This window comes from Myotis daubentonii, chromosome 2 (assembly GCF_963259705.1).
Source record: "Myotis daubentonii chromosome 2, mMyoDau2.1, whole genome shotgun sequence".
In the NCBI taxonomy this organism is placed as follows: Eukaryota; Metazoa; Chordata; class Mammalia; order Chiroptera; family Vespertilionidae; genus Myotis; species Myotis daubentonii.
Genome location: NC_081841.1, coordinates 208,889,979 through 208,911,140, shown reverse-complemented (window position 1 = coordinate 208,911,140; position 21,162 = coordinate 208,889,979). Strand labels below are relative to the sequence as shown.

Below are 21,162 nucleotides of genomic sequence, written 5' to 3'. Positions count from 1 at the left end.
ATTTGTACACGAAGGATTAATTTTTAAACAGAGGAAGAAGCTAGATGTTCATCTGTCAGAGTTGATATGTAGAGCTTCCTTCATTGGGTGGGAGGTTGAATAATTAAGGAAAGCCCCTAGATATTGGGGAGATTCTATGTCTAACTCTGGGATAACAGATGCTTTTCTGCCTTTAAAATTATGGCTGGGGCCATTTTGGCACAACATTAAAAGAGTATATGAGATGTAAGTATATAGTGGATAAACTATAATGTTTCTGAGACTTGTTCTATTGTTCTGAGATAGTTAATGCCTACACACACACACACACACACACACACACACACACACACACACACACACACGGTCTGGCTCATGTATTATTTTGCACATTTGTATTAACATTGTAGCAATATATACTAGTATTTCAACTACTTGCAGACTCCACAGTTTCTTTTCTGAGCCTGCCAATCATCACCTTATTGCTTAAAAAGTCAAAACACTGACATCCCACATACACTAGAAGCTGCTATTTGTGTAAATTATATATAATAACCAAAGGCACTGGGCATCCTACTGAACTAATAACAAATGCATTTGTATTGCATTATAATTCATTCTCAATTGCACATGATGTTAGGTTCACTGTTGCTCCAGGAAGAGAATCACGATTGCCAATTTAAAGATGAATGAGAACAGAAGTTGAAAAATATATGAGCACATTACAGAAGACTTAAAGGGATCTAAATCTAAAATTATCTTCAACTTGCATCCATCATTAATTTTCTCCTATAATGTTTTTTTCTTCGATATAACACATTAAAATAAACATTTTTCTCTATCACAGATTGAAAATAAATGCAGAATCAAACTTTCATGATAAATGGAAAACAAATGTTTTTCTCAAATGAAAAACAAATGTGATATTTATAAGAATATATATCGCTAGTATAGCCTTTGCCTTTTATATTAGCACTTTTACTTCCAACTGATACTTATCTATGCCATCTTCTTTAGATCTCAGAACTTAAAGGGCATGGGGAATCATGGGACAGGTCAGAGTTTGTATAGTTGGCAGTAAAGCCAATACAATATCTCGTGAGTCCTGTACCCACTGGCACACATTGAATGTAGCTTGGTGAATTCAGATAAGGTTCAAGTTTCTTAGCAAGGCATGTGTACATTTTCATTACCCAACCAAATCTCTTCACAATTTGTGAATATTCTCATGTTATGTTTTTGTACCTGTTGTGCCTCCTACTGGAATATTCTCCCTCACTTATTCTCCGACAGGGAAACTTCTTTGGCTACTGTAGCAAAATGAACCCAACAGTCAGTTGAACTACCTGGGCATCCAGGTGCTCTCTGCTTTCTTGCTGTGTCCGAGCACTGATTTTAGCACTGGCCACACAGCAGGATAATTCTTTTTCTATCTGTCTACCTTCTTGTAAATAGCAAATATCTTATTTGCATCAGGTACTGAAACATAACTGAATGAAAAGTAAATGAAAGAAAAATAAATTTTTACTGGGAGAACATAAAGGATTATATAAATTCTTCTTGGTTCCCATATCTGTATTAAAATGCCATAATATTTCTTAAACTTTTTAGATAGTTTTCTCTCATAGACTACTGAGGATTCTTGCTTTTTCTTCCCTAAATAAGAAACAGAGAAAATAAAACACTACTAATAGGGAGAAAAACATTTGTAGTAAATATAAGTATATAACCTATGACAACAACCAACTCCATCTGTTCTTCCTTAGGTTTTTTCCAACAAACGTTTGTACATAGCCACTGCATCTAATCACCTGGCTTACTAAATTAAGAGGAGAAAAACAAAAGGCAGAAATGGTCTCTACAGATAAACAAAAAGTAACCATCTGGAATTTACTTTTTTTTTCCCATAAGGGAAAAAATAACACACATAAATTGCAAGAGAAAAATATATAGTGTTAAAAAATTAGCAGACTGCCAAATAAAAGTAAAATCACAAATTATTACATAATGGCTTCTTAACTTTTACTGATAATTTTATTGAGTCTATCATTTTAAAAGAAATTTTCTTTTTCATAAATATCTATGAAATAAAAGAAATAAAGCAGTAAATAATCACTGGTAACAGAAAGAGAACAGGGACTTCTAGTTCTTTTAGGTATTCCTGTTAGAACTCTATATGGAAGACTTCACACTGCTTATGAAATTTCTTTGCATCCTAAATCTCAGCTTCATGTCAATGAGCCATGAAATGGAACCTTGGAGAATTCCTGCCATATAATGGAACTTTCATTTCTTTTGTGAGGTACTCCTGATGTGTTTAATAGACTAGCTGCTTTGAATAAAGTATGCTGCTAAAATGCTACATCAAGGGTTGAAATAGGGTAGAAAAAATGTGTATATATAAAAGCTAAAAAGTGACCTGCAAGAAGTATTTTTTCTTACTATTATACTTGAACACAAATGTATTTTGCTTCATAAACATGCAATTAAGAGATTAAGTAAGAGTAAATATGATCTTACCCACATTTTTAGATATGGAGATGTTCCTATAAACATGTTTGCAAATATATCCTTTTCTCACTAAAAACCCTTCTGATATGCAGAAAGGATTAATATCTTACCATATTAAAGTCGGAACACAGAAACCTGTAGTTACTGATGAAAAATCACAAAATTTGAGAATGTTTACTAAAATGTAGGTTATTTCCAAGTCCAATCTAAGAAGCAAAGTACAACACACACAAAAATACTCATCTTAGTCATTTCTTAAATTTGAAGCCATAAAAGATAGAGGTAATTAAATAAATGCAAGCAAGAAACGGACTACAGATATGCACAGTTCCATGTATGCGCCAAGTATGTGTGGTCACGTGTGGGAGGAATGAAAAGGTTGAGAACTGGTACGAGGAAGAAGAGGGTCAGTGCTGCTCAGTGAGCTTTAGGAAGACACTGGAATATAAAATGGAGTCATAATCTCTCCTCCAGCTTCATTTCCAAAGTCAAAATGTCACATGACTCACACAAACCTCAGTGTTTCCCCCAAATACAGTTGTTTGCCTAAAAAGTAACTCCCCACTCAGAGAATATTCAGTTTGTCTTAAATACTTGAACTTCCTTCCTTCCTATCCTGCTATCTTCTTGACCCCAAACTGGGCAGAATTACCTGATTCAAAACAATGGGTCTGGTATGTTCCAAAAAGAGGTTTCTAACTGCCCTACGTCTCCCTCTTCTGACTGATCATAATATTTAAGGGGACCAGTACTAAAATAATGTTTTTCATCTTGCTTTTTACATTAGAGGATGCTTTCCCCCCGGCCCCCACCATTAAGATCCTATGCGAAAACCATACAAGTTTCACAAATAACCGTTAGCCAGAGATAACCGAGGCAGAGCAAAAGCTCTAACTTCATTACTCAGTAAAAAAGAGAAAATTAAGAGACTGTTAATGATTCAGAATAAAAGCCAAAAGTATAATAGGAAATAATTAGCATAGAAATCAGAAAATTAGACATAGCCAATTTAAAATATAATGTCTTTTACAAGTCTTGGTATTTATTATCAGGAGAGAATTAATTTGACAGAACATGGTTTTCCTTTTCCAATCATCAGTCCTTTAAAGGATACTCAGTACCAGAATAATGTGGGACTCAGCCACGAACTGGGCCTGGCTGCTTCCATGAATGTAGCTCTAGAAAAACAAGACAAAGAAGCAAATATTACAATCTGAGGAGTTAGGGATTTTTTGGTACATTGTAGATTTATACCATGAAGATAATGGAAAAGTCTATTAAATAAGCTCCATTTGGAGTTTTTTAAGTGAAATAATTACTTGTTAACTCGAAATAATAGATGTAAATGTTAGGGGCTGATATTACTGTAAACTGTAGGCAGCAACTTAATATCAATGTGAACTTATATCTTGTTCAAAGGTTTACCACAAACACACACAATGTAATCGCAAAAGTTACAAATAAGAGCAAGTAAGTTTACCAAGTTTACTGAGTCCATTAAAATAAGTCAACAATAACCTATCAAATATTAAATCACTCTTTTCCACATTATCAAAATAAGGTAGCTTTATTAGTGCACTCATTTCATTAGAACATTTTAATTGATTTTTAAAATATAAATATTAAAACTGTTTTAGCTCACTGAGAAATGTACAGTTTTTCATACTTAGTAAGAACTGTATTAGTTGATATCCAGTAGATTACAGAAAATCTGACAAAAATCATCTAAGATATTTTGCTTCTAAAAAATCTGACATCTCCATTTTAGCTGTTAATCTCTCATGAAAATTAGTTGCTTTGCAGTTGTTTTAAATAAAAATACTTGTCTAGGTTTTCTGTTCATAAAAAATATTCGAGAAAAAAAAACCTCTTACGGCATAAAATTGATAGCCTCAGTTTTACATCACATTTGAAGAGTAATTGTATCATTCGAGAAGAACCACTTAGTCCTCTCAAAAATTTCCTTTGTTTTTATTTTGACAACACGTATGGGTGGACGCATTCTGCTTTACTGGAGACAGTATTTCTGGACGCTGGAACAGAGTGTGGAATCTCAGAGGGAGGGCGGGGAAAAGGGGTGGGTAGGTGGGCGGTAATCAACCAAAGACCATGTATGCATATATGCATAACCCATGGGCCCAGACAATAGGGTGCTGAAGGCCTGGGGCGCGGGAGGGCAGGTGCAGCTGGAGAGGATCAATAGGGGACATGTGTAATACTTTCAACAATAAAGAATTATTTTTAAAAAGAGAGAAAAAGAAAAAAGTGAATAAAGCAGGCTATTTTAGGCTAAAAACAAAAAAGTTAGAAATTACTCCTTTTTGGCCTTAACCCTAAACACATCACCAAATGTGTCAGATATTCAATAGCCCCTCATTTATAAAATTAGGAACAAAATCAGATGATTCCTACTATCTCTTTGAAGTATATAAAGTCTTTTTTTTAATTCTGTCTTGGTATTTTCACGTAAAAGTTGTTCTTTATACTTTATACTCTGATCTAAACTGTCTTTGCTTCCATCTAAAAATTCTCAATATTTCATAGTGCAACTGCCTCATCCAAAGAGGTATTTAGACGTATAAGCACAGCTTCAAGCAAACTGGCTAAAAGAGAGCCGTTCCTGGGCATTCACATTATAACTTCTGAGGAATCCTACCATATGTGTTTTCTTCTGACTCTATCCATTTAAATGTCCCTATATGGAGATAAGCACAGTTTTGAAAGTCAAACTAGGTAGTTAATCATTTAAGACTTTTAACATTAGTAATGAATGACAATAATGAACCAAAACAAATACTAACAGCAATTTATGTCTGGTTGGAAAATAAGACCCTCAATACTAAGGAACAAAGGTTTTATTCTAATTAGTTGTAACAGCAAGAATAACAGTTAAGTAGAATTGTACCAAATACTACTAATAGTAATATCTACCAGTTATCTAGCACTCATTTTATGTAAGTTTTTCATGCACTATCTCATTTAATTCTACTAATCCTACAGGGTAGGCATTTTTATTATAGTCATGATATAGATAAGGTAACTGAGGTTTAAGAGAAACTTGCCCAGATTTTCATATCTAGTGTGTGTAAATGCTGGGATTTGAATGTAGGTCTCTGATTTCAGATTCTGAGCTCTTATTCATTATGCTACCTTGTTGTTTACTGGATGCTTCATATATATTATCCCATTTTATCTTCATAACTAGAGGCCTAGTGCATGAATTCATGCACCAGTGGGGTCCCTCAGTCTGGCCTGTGGGATCAGGCTGAAACCGGCTCTCTGACATCCCCTGAAAGGTCCCAGATTGCAAGCGGGCGCAGGCCAGGCTGAGGGACCCCACTGGTGCATGATTGGGGCCAGGGAGGGACATGGGAGGTTGGCCAGCTGGGGAAGGACCATGGGAGGGCTCCACGGCATGTCCGGCCCGTCTTGCTCAGTCCCAATCAGCCAGACTCTGGCAGGAAGCTAAACTACCAGTTGGAGAGCCTGCCCCCTGGTTGTCATGTCATGGCGACTAGTCGACCAGTTGACTGTCTGCCCCTTGGTGGTCAGTGCACTTCATAGAAAGCGGTTGAGCAGCCTTAGCATATCATTAGCATATTACGCTTTGATTGGTTGAATGGCCGACCGGACACTTAGCATATTAGGCTTTTATTATATAGGATAACCATCCTATATAATAAAAGGCTAATATGCAAATCAGCCAAATGGTGAAACTACAGGTCGCTATGACATGCACTGACCACCAGGGGAAAGACACTTAATGCAGGAGCTGCACCCTGGTGGTCAGTGCACTCCCACAGGGGGAGAGCTGCTCAGGCAGAAGCCCTGAGCCAGACTCACGGCTGGCGAGCGCAGGTGGTGGCAGGAGCCTCTCCCGCCTCTGAGGCTGTCTGACATCCCCCAAGGGCTCCTGGACTGTGAGACGGCACAGGCTGGGCTGAGGAATGCCCCCCCCCCCGAGTGCACAAATTTTGTGCACTGGGCCTCTAGTATAAAACAAGTATCATCAAGTCATCTTCCAAATAAAGAAACTGGGATTTAGAAAAGTTAAGTTGCTTAAGATTGCATGACTTGACTAGTAATTGGTAGAATTTGGACTGAAACATGTGTCTACTTCCAAAGTTCATATCTTTTCCACAACAAATTAATGATATCAAAAGACAAGAAGGCAATCAAATGAAACATTTTACAAAAGCTTTATCTGGCAATCACATAATTAAACAATGATCATTAAAGTCAACATTTGTATGACTTAAATATTTAAACATAACAACACTGGATATTATACCTAGATTTATATAATGACTAGAAGGTAGTTTGCCTATATTAGAATCACAAATTTAGAGAAGCAAGAACTTGAGATATTTTCTAGGTGAGTGATTTCAAAACTTTTTTTAGTAGTAGAATCTTCTCTGGTCAAAGTCATCAACAGACTTCCACTTCCAATTCTGACTGGGCTTGAACTGTTAAGTCCACGGCATGGGGTCCCTCTACTTTTTTGTACTACTTCCTTCCCTTGACTTCTAAGATGCCACTCTAGATTCTCCTACTTTCCTGGCTCCTCTCCCCCAGGCACTCTGGCTGTTCCCTTTCATCATCCGCACAATACATTCTGGAGTAACTCAGAGATGCGGAGACTTAAGCCCTTTCTCTGTAGTCAGCCTTCCCAGGTGTCCTCCCCCAGCCCCATGACTTTACCGATCCTTTCCACAGCCGTGATTCCTCCATTTCTACCCCTAGGCCAGTCCTTCAGCCTTGCATATGGCCTGATATATATCCAGTTCCGCTTGGTCATCTAATAGTCTTCATTAATAGACTACTTCGAAAGCTAAAATGGTCAAAACAAACTTTTGATATGTCCACCCCCCTTTCAATCCCAGAAATATCAACTTGCTTTTTCCAGTTATTTAGGCCCAAACTTTGAAATTGTTCTTGTCTGTTCTCTCCTCTCTCCCTTTACATATTTCCAATCGTTGAGAAAAAAATGTTAATTCTATGTTCAAAATCCATTCCAAATTCAGCCACCTGTTACACTTCCAGGGAGCACTGGCAGAGGAGCCACGGGTTAGTCCAGCCTCACCATCTGGCCCGAGCAGTCATCTCTTCCCTACATCACTGTAGCAGCCTCCTTTGTTCTACCTGCCTCTACCCTATAGTCTAATTGTTAGATTAATCCTGATAGAACTAATCAGATTCTATTATTACCATCATTACCCTACTAGAACCCTTCAATTCTTTCTCAAATGTGTGAGAAAAATATATCATTAAATATATATATATTCTTTTGCTTCAAGACACAATACTAGAGAACTTACATATTTCTAACTAATTAAAAAATACAGTAGGTTAAAAAAGAATTCACGTTTTGTCCTTAAAGGCCTACTTCACTCTAACAAATCTACAACAATTGTGGCTTATTTCTTGTATACATGCGGCAGTACAGAGTAAAGGCTTGCACAGACTCCTGAGTTCACTACCTACTAGCTGTGTAATCATGAATAAGTTCCTTAGCATCAATGATCTCATCCTTAATAGGAATAGGAAGATGTCCCTCACAATATTATCCTAAAAATCAAGTAAGATGAAGTCATGTTAAATAATCAGCACAGTACCTGTTTGTTTGTTTTTCTATAGTGAGTAATGAAAAATAACCAAGGATAAATCATTTTAAAGTCGATTCCAAACAAGCTATTTCTATTTTCTAAACATTAGACAAGGATGCCTAAATGACATTCAGAAATTCATTTTATTTTAACTGGTGAATATAGTGTGTTAAACTGGTATTTTTTAAAGATGATACTCAGGAACCTGTACTAACATTTGGCTGTTGTCCATCTTCTTCAGTTATCAAAATCACATTAAGACCAGATACTCAAAAGACTTAAGGATTTAATAAAGTAGAATTCATTTAATATATTTCTATCAGGCAATTATTATGTCTGATTTAGACAATGGAGATGCAGCATAACAAAAAACAGAAAACAAACAAAAAACTCAAAAATACTATATTCTAACAAGTATATACATCCAAACTGTGAGAACACATTTTGTCTATCAAAGTGAAACAAAGAGATTATTGGCACATACTAAAAGCCACGAGCAAATACAAGAATAAAAGGGCAATAAACATCCCAGAGGCCTTAAGTATTGACCTTAGGAAGCTACCTTTCATTCAGGGGCCACCTACTGCAATGGCTTAATCTAATTAAGATTTAACCGAGGTCTACAATTTTAAGCTGCTCTTAAAATTTTGTATTTAACTGATGCATGCAGTTTGAAGTAATATGTAAAGCAATGAAATTCCTTTATAGCTTGAGCATGATGTTTATTTATATTCTTTCTCCCTCTGATTTTTTACTAATTCAGGTAAGGGGGATATTGGTAAAATGGTAATTTAATCCTAAATACATACATATTTAACTTGCTTTTATAACCACAGTGCATTTGCAGATCAGATGACTTATCAAGAAAAAAATTTGCATGTCCTTTGATATTAGATACATATCTATTTTTCCATGGAGACAACTGGCTTGACAAACCATTAATATAAATGTTCTTTACTTGTGTACACTGAACACTTCATAAAGCATATGGATTAGAATCAAATAAAAGAATGATTAATAAATACTTTATCAGAAAGTTCATTACCACAACTTACTTAAAAGCCAATTTTATACAGAAGAAATATTAGATGACTTGAAGTTTGCAGAGCATAATATAAATAATATATATGAAAAATACACTTAATTTCAAGTGACCTCCTTGAAAATAAATTAGTATATTTTGTTTACTACAATGGTCCTAATACCTTTTACATAACAGAAAAGGAAATGGAAATTAAGCAAAATGTAGTACATGTCAGAAGATAAAAGAAACCTCATTCCCTTTATTCCTCAATTCTTGGAAGGTAAAACCATTACGTTCTGCTTTTTCAATATTAAGTGTGTGGGCAGTGAGTCATCAGTGAGGAGTCCTTTTATGCACTGAATGTTCTAAAATAGGAATGGCCATGCTGCCCACCGGGCTGCTGCCTGGGAAGGCGGCCGCCGTGATGAAGAGCACACTGAGCTGGACAGGCAGGATCCTGGTTTCTAGTGCTGACGCTATGCATTCAATTTGAGAAACTAGTCGTTAATCTTGGTCCGTTCAATCACTGGAGCCTAAGTCTCCTAATGTATGAAATAAAAACACTGAGATTGATTTTACCAAGAAAACAGGGTCGTATAGCAGTTACTAAAATGGATTTTAATCACACTGTCTGAGTGGGCCTGCCTATTCTGGAACTGCTGCAAGTGTGACCTGGAACAAGATTACTCTAAGCCTCAAACTGTTCAACCGAATAACGGAATAAACTAAATGTGAAAAGTGACTTAGATAATACACGTAAAAAAAATTTCGTATCAGGCTGAAAACCCACAAGTAGTCAATGTTATTACTATTAGTCACTTGACTCATAGATAAGCGTAATGTCCTCTGGTTTATGACTATCGTTAACCAAGAATCTTCTATATGCCTGGGTTAAATTCTCCTGCCAGTGAATAATTGTTTTTAAACTTCTTATTCAAATCCCTGACATACCAAGCTAATATTAACATTACCACCTATGGAGCAAAAGCAAGATATAAACAACCAACCCATTTGATAAACCTTAATAAAGACTGTTGTAGTTAAAGGGGCTTTCAAGTAAAATCAAATAGTACCATAAGCAGAGTACATGTTGTTCAGTGAGATAGATATATATATGCCAGGAAATAACTCTTTTGAAGACAATGATATTATAGGACTCAAATTAGTTCTTATTTCTTCCTTATTCACTGACAAAATATATATTGGCATCTATTTGCTTTGGTATAAGTTTTTTAAATAAATAAAAAGTGTGCTTACGCCAATCCTAGAGAGATGTAAGTGATCTTGATCATTTTAAAAGCTGTAAAATATTTTAAAATTATTTCTGACACCAACAAAATAGCAAACGAATAAAACAAGGATTAGATATTGTGGGTGTTACGTAAATGACAATTTGTCTTAGTCCAAGATCAAATCCACTGTCCAGGAAAGGATTCATTTGAATTGTGTTTTTAATAAAGACCCAATTGATTGGTTCCATCTTAAGCAGTATTAAAGCATCATACAGTGGGAAGATCCTAGGATGCCTTTAAGTATTTCTATTAATTTTAACACTAAATAAGACAGCATATCTCAACAGTTCAAATGAATCCTTTCCTGGGCAGTAGTATTCCCAGAAAGAAACTTAAAAGGAGAGAATAGAGACGATTTTATTTTAGTGTTCTGGGTACCTTAGTGCAGAAAGCAGACTCGGAACTAAAGTGTCATTATTCCATTTTTTCCTCCCATTCCACCCAGTAATCCCACTTCTAGGAATATATCCCAAGAAACCAGAAACACAAATCAGAAAGGGTTTATGCACCTCTATGTCCATAGCAGCACAATTTACCACAGCTAAGATTTGGAAACAGCCTACATGCCCACCAGCAGATGAGTGGATTAAAAAACTGTGGTACATCTACACAATGGAATACTATCCTATACTAAGAAAAGAGAAAAATGGTAATTGGCGTACGACCGATACCTTTTTCATTAGCTAATCAGTGAGATATGCAAATTAACTGCCAACTAAGATGGCAGTTAACCGCCAAAAATGATGGTGGCTAATTTGCATATTGCAGGCAGGATGGTACAGCGCCATCAGAGAGCGGGTTGGGGGTGTGAGTGCCAGCAGTCGCCCGAGACCTGATCCCGCCGGTAGACCTGGACGCGGGCCGGCGAGGCGGCTGCGGCGTCCGCCCACACTCACACCGCCAACCCGCGAGAGCGGGTAGGGGGCGTGAGTGCCAGTGGTCGCCCGGGACCCGATCCGGCCGGCAAACCCGCACACGAGCCGGCGGGGCGGCTGCGGCGTCTGCCTGCACTCACGCCCTCAACCCGGGAGAGCGGGTTGGGGGTGTGAGTGCCGGTGGTCGCCCGGGACCCGATCACGTGGGCCGGCAGGGCGACTCGCCCCCAACCCGCTCTCCCACCCAGCAGGGGACCCTCATTTCCCCCCATCATTGGTTCTGCCCCCAGCCCAGGCCTGACGCCTCTGTCAGAGGCGTCAGGCCTGGGCTGGGGTCAACGCCTGAGGGCTCCCAGTATGTGAGAGGGGGCAGGCTGGGCTGAGGGACACTCCCTCCCACACACACACCCAGTGCACGAATTTCGTGCACCAGGCCCCTAGTACTGCTATAAAAAAGGAACTCTTACCATCTGAACAGGATGGATGGACCTACAGATCATTATGCTAAGCAAAATAAGCCAGTGAGAGAAAGATAAATATCACATGATCTCACTCATTTGTGGAATATAATGAACAACATATACTGATGAACAAAAATAGATTCAGAGACAAAGAAACACTGAATAGACCATCCAACCTCAGAGGGAAGGCAGGTGGGGTGGTGGTAAGAGATCAACCAAAGGACTTCTATGCATGCATATTAGCATAACCAATGGACACAGACACTGGGGCAGTGGGGGCTTGTCCTGGGGAGCGGGAGTGGAGGGGGGGGGGTGTCAATTGGGGGAAAAAGGAGACCTATGTAATACTTTAAACAATAAAGAAACAAAACTAGAATAAACATATTTCAGAGCCAAGTGAAAGTGCTCCAAAGAATCAAAGCTGGATTAGATTTAAGCCAAAAACTAAAGTAGTATAGATTGTAACTCCAACTATGAAATACGTGTGTGTGTGTGTATATATGTATGTACACATATATATACATACACACACACACACACACACACACATATATATACTGATAAAACAAACCAAAAAAAAGAGTGGAGAAGGCTTCTGTTGAGCTGATGGCAAAAGGAGGTATCCTGGGTCATGCTGCTCCTGAACAAAACAAGTGGAAATACCAAGGTACTTGTCACTCTGACATTCTAATAAAAGATTCCTCTATTTCTTGTTAGTCATACATTTCCAGCCCTTTCCTTATGGGTCTTTTCATTCATCAACCTGCATCAGCTCCTCAGAGTCGGCACTATTCCTTGCTAGGCCTCTACACCAGTGGCAGAAGTGACAAGATATCAGACAACAGCTGGGCCAGGCCTTCTGGGTTTGCCTGAAAGAAGAGATATGAATAGGTATTACCTACATCTACGTGGCAAAGACTGCCACTATGTTTGATTTCCCAGAGGCTATATGTACCTCATGCTTGAAGTTCCTAAGTACCTCATTAAATATTTGGCTTGAACAAGAAAATGATTACAGTACACATGACACAGGTCTTCGTGAAAACACTGATAAATCGGATCGCTTGCCACTCAGGATATTTTGTCTGTCAGCTGTCAGCAATAAGACCCTGAAATGTGGAGTGAGGTACCCTTACCTACCCCAGCCATACTCTTCAATTTGACTTATCCCACTTGAGCATTAAAAGGTTGACCACTCAAAAATGGGGTGTTTGTTTAAAAAACAACAACAGATTCTTAGACTCCATCTTTGGAGATTCTCATACAGTAGGTCTGTGGCAGGACCAGAAATTTACCCTATTTAGAGCTGAAAGCCATTTCTATCTACCTACATTTTACAAGAGGCAGTATGGGGAGAGGGAATGTGTAATTCTTTAACAGCTGTTAGAAAGGCTACATATCCAGAGAAAAATATCTACACTAATAAAAGAGAAAAATGGTAATTGGCGTACGACGATACCCTTTTCATTGGCTAATCAGGGCTATATGCAAATTAACTGCCAACTAAGATTGGCAGTTAACTGCCAACAAGATGGCGGTTAATTTGCATATGTAGGCACAATGCAGGGAGGCAAAAGGGAAAGCAGGTGCCTTTTCCGCCCTGGCCAGTGATAGCAGGAAGTAGGGGTGGAGCCAGCGATGGGAGCTGGGCACGGTCGAAGCTGGCAGTCCCAGGAGCTAGGGGCCCCTTGCCTGGGCCTAAAGCGAAGCCCACGATCGCGGGGCCGCTGCAGCTGTGGGTCCCAGCTGCCCGGGCCGGACGCCTAGGCCAGAGGCGTCAGGCCTGGGCAAGGGGCCGATCCTGCGATTGGAGAGTGATGGGGGTCAACGCCTGAGGGCTCCCAGTATGTGAGAGGGGGCAGGCTGGGCTGAGGGACACTCCCCCCCGCCCCACACCCAGTGCACGAATTTCGTGCACCGGGCCCCTAGTATTTCTAATAAGAAGTGTTTTTAACAATAAAAGAATTGTTCCATATTCAGAGAAAGCATCTTACTAGCAAAACTTAAAAAAAAACAAAAAACAAAAAACAAACAAACAAAAAAAAACCTGATGACTTCCTATTCCAGGTGTAGTAGCTTAGAGCTCCATGGTTGCAGGCCTATGAAAAGCGCTGCCTGCAAATTAGGCTCAAACAACAGAAGAAAGTACAAGATGCTATCAGCGGGGACAGCAGCTGGCATCACAGCATATGTTTGAGAACTCCAATTTCAACCCTCCTGTCCAGTAAGGGGCGGTTCTATAGAATACTGCAAGACCCATGGTGAAGTTACAGAGGCAGACGCTGAGCTATTGGAAATGCGAGACCCAAACGGCTGGTAGCTCCTGACCAGTGACATGGAGCAGGGCAGTGTTTGGACAGCGTGGCTCCAGCCGAGGTAGGTATGCTTGGTCTTATTCAAGCCCTTCTCCCCAAAGTGTTGTCAGTCCTGATCATAAAGGAGAGAGATCTCTCCCATGAGCTTTACCTGAGTTACAGTGGCTGTAGACTGGTGGTCCATGTATTTTAAGGCGGGGGGGGGGGGGAAGTAACAACAAAATAGACAACATCAAAACCTCCCATCAGTACTAGAGAAATCTTAAGCAGAATTCGCTGAAATAGTTCAATATAGTTGTCCCTACCTAAAAGCCCAGTGAGAACAGAGTGCGGGCTGGAACACTTGCAGGGTACCAGAAAACCCCCTCAAGGCCCAGACACTAGTCACAGACACCATTTGAAGAAGCACAAAAGTGATAATATGGCGAATGAGAGAGCTTCTCGTGCCGACTGCACCTTCAAAATGCTAAGAGAATAAAAATATGACAACATAATTAGACTAAGTTTCTTCCAAGTCTACAGCAAACATTTAAAAGGCCCCATGCTTCACCTTCGAGGTAATTTAGTAATATTTTGTTGACAACAGATTTCTAGACTTTATCGATTTTGTTTCATTCAGTAACAAAAGAAAACTTGAAACGTGTTGTATAATTGCTCTCCACAGAATTTTCTTTTGTAACTAAAGTAATAATATCAAAATGAAAAGCTGTTTGTTATATTCTACAACATTTTTAACATCCAACTGAATAGGTTTTAATGTGAGAGATACTGAATATGTAAATCTATAATGCTTTAAAGCTTTGCTAACTGTCACATCAGGTATATATAAAAAGGATAATATAATCAAAATGTATGAGGGTTTTTTTCCCCTCTTTTAATTTCCAGAAAGAAAAAAAAAATCAAGGAAGATTCATATTCTGTCATTATTATAAATTTAAATCCAAAATGCAAGAACAATGACAACAAAAAACTAATGCAGCATAAAAGTTATATCATTCTGTTACAAATAAAATCACTCATTTCATATCACCCAGTTTTTGCATCTATGACTTATCTAGAAATACATTAGGAACATAATTTCTTTGTGCCCTAATCCAGCTTTGCCAATATTTGAATTATTTCCCCTGGAAAGCTATTTACCTCTGTAATTCATGTGCCTGGTACAGATAGTTTTTGTTATTTATAGGACTATTAGGTGATAAAAAGATCTTATCAAGCAAACTCTATGAAATGCATTGACACTAAAAATAAACAAGAACCACTCTGTTTCTTTCAAAGCTTAGTCTCTAACATTTTTCTTCCTTTTTTGTTATAGCTATAAAAATGGAAGTTCACATTGCCAATTCTCAGTAAATGCTTTGGTAATTCTGTATATGTAGGCATATTCACATAGATGACAAATACCCTAGGTGGCCAGGCCATTAATTCTTCATAATAAACCTTTTAGCATATGCTAGATCATCTTCTGATCATTATTTGTACTTTGTACTTATTCAAATCATTGACATCGATTGCAAGTTGAGCACAATATTGCTGAGTCTGAGTCCCATTGCAGCACACTGGACTGTCTGCTACAACAGTGTTTCCAGTCCAGTTCTTCAGACAGCTTTAGTTTACATCCTTAACACTTCTCTTATATTGTGCTAAAAATGACACTTTCTCTAAAGTTCACCTAATGCCACTGCTTTGCAAGCCCAGAATCATGCACTTCCCCGCATGTCCAGACCACCGCATCCTGCAGAGCAGTGTGGAAAATCACTGCCTCTAAGTCTCTGACATCTGATCAGAGGCTTCATCCTGACATCCAGTGTGAAATGTAGTGCAATGGCACGATAAATGAAACCTGTCCCAGAAATAAAAATGACACTGATCAGGATTCAGATATTAGACCCATATAGCACAGCTGACAGTACCATGGCTTTGCAGGCCTTGAGAATGGGTTTAACTAATGATGGATGTTACTGGCTGAACCTGCTAATCTTCCAAATATGACATCAAGTTCTTGGGGGTAATTTTCTACTTCTTTCAGCTTACTATTTCAAGGCTACAAATGAACAACATTCATCATTATATTTCATCAGTATACCACCCATGTGAATCCAGGTATATGAGAACTATTTTATATGTAATAGGCTGATACACAACTTCTGGTTCTACTATAACAGCTTATAACCCAAACACAGCTGTCATCTTCAACAAAAGCACCGCGCTCTAATGGTTGAGGACTCTGGCTCCAAGCCAGGCCTCTAGGGTTGAATTCTAGCTGTGTGGAAGTGGGCACATCACTTAACCAACTGATGGCTCAGTTTCCTCATCTGTGAGATCAGGCTGTTATAACAGTACAAAGCTTTTAGAAAGGCATGCCATGAAGTAAGCCTACAGTAAGTGTTAGCTTTATTGGTATTCTTATATTTATTTCTTCCACAAATATTCATTGAACATCTAATGTGAGAGGTTACCTGTATAGAGCCTTGAAATAAAAGTGAACAAAGCAAATATCTCTGGCTTTGTGTGTGTGCCGGTGTGGGTGTGTGTGTGTGTGGAGTGAGGGCAGAGAGAAAAAAAATAAATGAATATATGGATATATAATATATATAATATATATATATATATATATATATGTATAATGTAAAATACATTGTACACTAAGGACATTAGGTAGACACACTGATTTTTGGGGGAGTACAGACAAGGCAGTGGGAATAAGGACCAACGCAAAGTCCTTAAGGTTGAAATGTTTTCAGCAAACATATTGGTGAAGACTTAGATTTCACTGAGTCACATGAGAAACCATAATAGGAAGGTTCTGAGCAGAAGAGTAGCGTGATCTATGTTGAGAATAGGTTATGGTGGAGCAAGGATAGAAGCAAAAAGAGGTTACTACAATAATCCAGACAGACGGTGTTGGTAGTTTGAAGTATGTTCATGGCAGGTGGCAAGAAGTTATTGAATCCTGGATATATTGTGAAGGAAGAACAGTATTTTTCGTTTCCTGTGTGTTTTATGCAAAAGGGCATTAACTTTATAGGTAACAGAATTTGTAGTAAAAATTTAGGTAAGGTCCAAATTCATAGTAAATATATATTGCAGTATTTATACTACTACAAATCTAGAACACTTACATTCAATGGGGGGTACATGAGTTTAAGTAAAATCTGCATAATCAGTTACATTTAGGTTTATTAAAGAAAAGAGGTCACCATAAAGTAGCATATACTTTAATTATAAAGAAAATATCTTACCTCATTTGTCTGTGAAAGTTCTATTATTTCTGTACATTTTCTCCTTTGGAAGATTCATACTTTTATAGTCAACAGCTCTTCTGTAGCAAAGACCTATTCCCAACCAGGGGCATGTTTTCACATCTTGTAGGGTAACTACTACTTGCATATTTCTACTGAAATATCCTACATGAATGGCACTAACACTATAAAATCAAATTCTTTTAAATGTCAATATTCCCCATAACAACTAACTTATCTTTGTCGGGCTTCCATGCTACTGTCAATAACACAACCGTTCTTCTAATGATCTAAGTTTCCACTTGGAAATCCCTGCCTATTCTAGCTAAATCTTCTAAAAGCTCTTGTCAGTCTGCTGCTCACAAACCTTTGAAAATTTAAAATTGCCTCTAGGCCAGTCAAATCCCTTGGCAATATAAGTCAAATGCCTTTGAATCAATCAGTCCAACAACCAATAAATAAATCCAAGAAATATCTATTTGGTACTTAAGAAGAGGAGATACTGCACTCCATACAATGAGAAAAACAGGTAAATATAAAACATGGTGTTTCTTCTCAATGAGAAACAGCCTATGTGCATGAAAAGCCATCTAATCACAAAGGCCAAGTACAAAGAGGCCACTATGGTGAATGCTCCAGATTTCGTAGACCAAGATTTGAGTCTGTGCTGGAGTTGCCTCCTTTGTAAAATACTACTACGATCCTTTTTACTGAGAAGTGCTATAGAATTAAACATCATAATTAATAGGTACTAAACTGCATGATATTTAATAAAGGTTATAATGTTGTCTATGAATTTAGCTATGTGTTCAAGGGAAATATAAAAGGTGAAGTTACTGTAGGTTGCAATAGAAGGAAGAGACTCCAAAGATGGTTACTTGTAAATAGGATACTTCAATGGATTTTGTAGTGCCCTGCTGTTGTACTTGAGCCTTGGTTGTTTTGGGCATGTCAGTGGGAGGAACTGACATCAGGCTGGCTGGCTGTGAGGGATGGGTGTGTCTATAGGGGAAAGCTGTTAGTGGGGCTAACCCCACTGGAGTTACTTTAGCAGGGCTCCGGTGGCAGGTGAGTTCACCCTTCGGGTGTATTATTTGTGGAGTTGGTTGAGTGGTGCTCTGGTCTGAAGCAGCCACCAAGTATGTTGGTTCTGGAGACTGAGGAGGGGTTCCAGTGCAGGCTGTCAATTGTGCCCAGCTTGGAGGCCACCTACTGGGAACTACCAAGTGATGTGCTGCTGGTTGCCACTTGTGCTGGCCTTGGAGGTGCTCGGGAGAGACCATGCTCCCACTAGTGTCGGACTTAATACCTGCCAGCTGCCAGTTTGACATGCTTGCTTTAGTGGGACCCACATCGTTAACTGAGGCCAACTGCTTCTTGAGCTGTGTTTATGATTGTTTATTTGTAGTTATGTTCAGGCTAACGCTGGTCACAGCTTAGGTCAGCTCAGATGGCCACCTGATGGGAACTACAATGTGAACCGAGACTGGTTGCCCCTTGTGCTGGGCTTAGGGCCACTTAGCACGATGTACAGAGCCCACTGACGCAAACCCCTGGTAGTCTGAGGTTTCCAGACCTGTATGAGGTATTGCAGAAAAGTCCACAGCGTGAGCTGAGGCAGGAGGGGTCCTGGAAAACGCTCAGGCCAGGCCTGCTGGTTGGGTGAGGTGGATTCTCAGGGAATCACCAGGGTTGGGTGAACACTGTTAGCTGGGTTAATGATTTGATGCCCATCTGCAGCTGAGGGCTGGGTGAGATAAGGGCTCAACAAAAAAGCAATGGTGCCTATCCCCAGAGAGCCATCCCGACCCTGCTCCTCCTCCAGCTTTCACCCTGACGCCAATAAATTCAGTTCCTTGCTGTGCGTCCCTGGTGATCTTAAGCTGCTGCTCCCTCCCTGGAGCCCAGAGTGAGTGAGTGAGTATGTGAACGAGTCTGGCTCGGCTCCTCAAGAGAAATGCTTGGAAATCCAGTAGTTCTTGTCCCACTTGGATGCAATCTCTGCTGGTTTTCACAGCCTGTAGTTATGGGGACTCCTCTTCCCAGCACTAATACCTGGGGATGGAGTTAGGACTCCTGGCTCCTTAGGTGTGACCCCCATTGCCCAGATATCTTTCCAGATTCTTTTTTTTTTAATATTTATTTTATTGATTTTTTACAGAGAGGAAGGGAGAGAGACAGAGAGCCAGAAACATCGATGAGAGAGAAACATCGACCAGCTGCCTCCTGCACATCCCCCACTGGGGATGCACCCGCAACCCAGGTACATGCCCTTGACCGGAATGGAACCCGGGACCCTTCAGTCCGCAGGCCGACGCTCTATCCACTGAGCCAAACCGGTTTCGGCTCTTTCCAGATTCTTAATTGCCACACGTGGGTGTGGGGCCAGCCTCTTTCCATCCGTGCCCCTCCCAGTGTCGTGCGTTTTTTATATCTCTTCAGCTAGACTCCATGATAGTGTTCCATAATTCGGTTGAAAGTTTGATGTGGTTGTGGGAGGAGGCAAGCACAGCATTTACTTACTCTACTATCTTTACTGGAAGTCTGCATAATTATTATTTGATTATCAAGTTATGAAATATTTATCTTTGTATTAGTATCTATCTTGTATTACAGACCACATTTTAATATAAGTTGGCTAAACTATAAAAACACTGATAATAGTGTTATCTTTTTCCACTCTTGCAAACATTATTTTAGGATAAAGGTTTCTTCTATTGACATTTCAAATGCTTTTTAAGTATTCACATTATGACTTTGACATCTGTTTGATGAGTGCAAAATCATAAGGAAAGTTTGAACTGAAGGGTACTTTCTTAATTAGCTTAAGAATTACTATTTTAATACCTAATTGAATGACTTTGTTAGATTATACATTATAGAAAATCTTTGTTCTATTTCCTGGGGAAGCACTTCAAATAGAATATTGTTAAGAGAGATAATATTTTCTTCTTTTCATTGCTTCCTATTGGTAAAAATAAATACAAAGAGCCCTGGCCAGTGTGGCTCAGTAGGGTGGACACTGTCCCATGCACCAGGAGGTTGCTGATTCGATTCCCAGTCAAGAGCACATGCCCTGGTTGTGGGCTCGATCCCGGGTAGGTGGTGGGCAGGAGGCAGCCAATCTATGCTGTGCTCTCACATCAGTTTCTCTCTCTTAAAAATCAATAAACTATTTTAAAATAAATACAAAGAATAGTTCTAGGCTCTAAAATGAAAATAAGCACCAGATACATAAAGATAGCATAAATATATGCCTTAATAGCCATTCATTATTCAAAGGAGCACTATGCTAGATCAGGGTACTGAGACAATAAAAGGTACAGTGACTGTCTCTAGATTACAATCTAGTTCAATTACGTACAAAACGAAACTGTTTCTCTTAGACTCTGTTGAAATCTGAGAGAGATTCAACCAGGCACAATATGAGTATCTTACAAAACTGTATTTAACTAGCATCTAAATATCTGAATTTACAACATATAAGAAAACAAGTAGTGGAAAATGGATGCCTTGAATTTGATCTCTGTTGAGTCACAGCACAAAGATTCAAGCTTTATGAGCAGGAAGGGGAATACGGAATTTTACCTGATTATAAATAAGGCTTTGAGCGTGAGGCAATAGATGACACCATAAAACTAATTCTGTGTCTAAGAAATGTGCTAACGGAACAGCCCCACCTGCCATCCCCACTGGCGGGAGAGTACTAAGGAGATGCAGGAGGGCCCTCTTCTCATCCATAACATAGTCACCTCAGGGACAGAATGCAGTCTGCTGAGAAAGTTTTATCACAACAAGCTGTCAATACGTAAGCAAGAGTCATTTTAAAAGTAGTTTGGTAGCTCTATCCTATTATA

General features: G+C 39.0%; 1 protein-coding gene across 2 annotated transcripts in view; it reads right to left on the bottom strand.

Moving 5' to 3' along the window:
• Positions 1–21,162, bottom strand: part of TUSC3 (tumor suppressor candidate 3) — a 110,230-nt gene that overhangs the window by 12,730 nt on the left and 76,338 nt on the right. The window contains exon 7 of one of the 2 annotated variants that reach the window (XM_059685553.1): positions 3,605–3,668. The exons of the other annotated variant lie outside the window; for it this stretch is intronic. Within the exon in view, the coding sequence (XP_059541536.1) occupies positions 3,605–3,668 (64 nt within the window). The remainder of the gene's footprint in view (positions 1–3,604; positions 3,669–21,162) is intronic. 2 annotated transcript variants of the gene reach the window in all.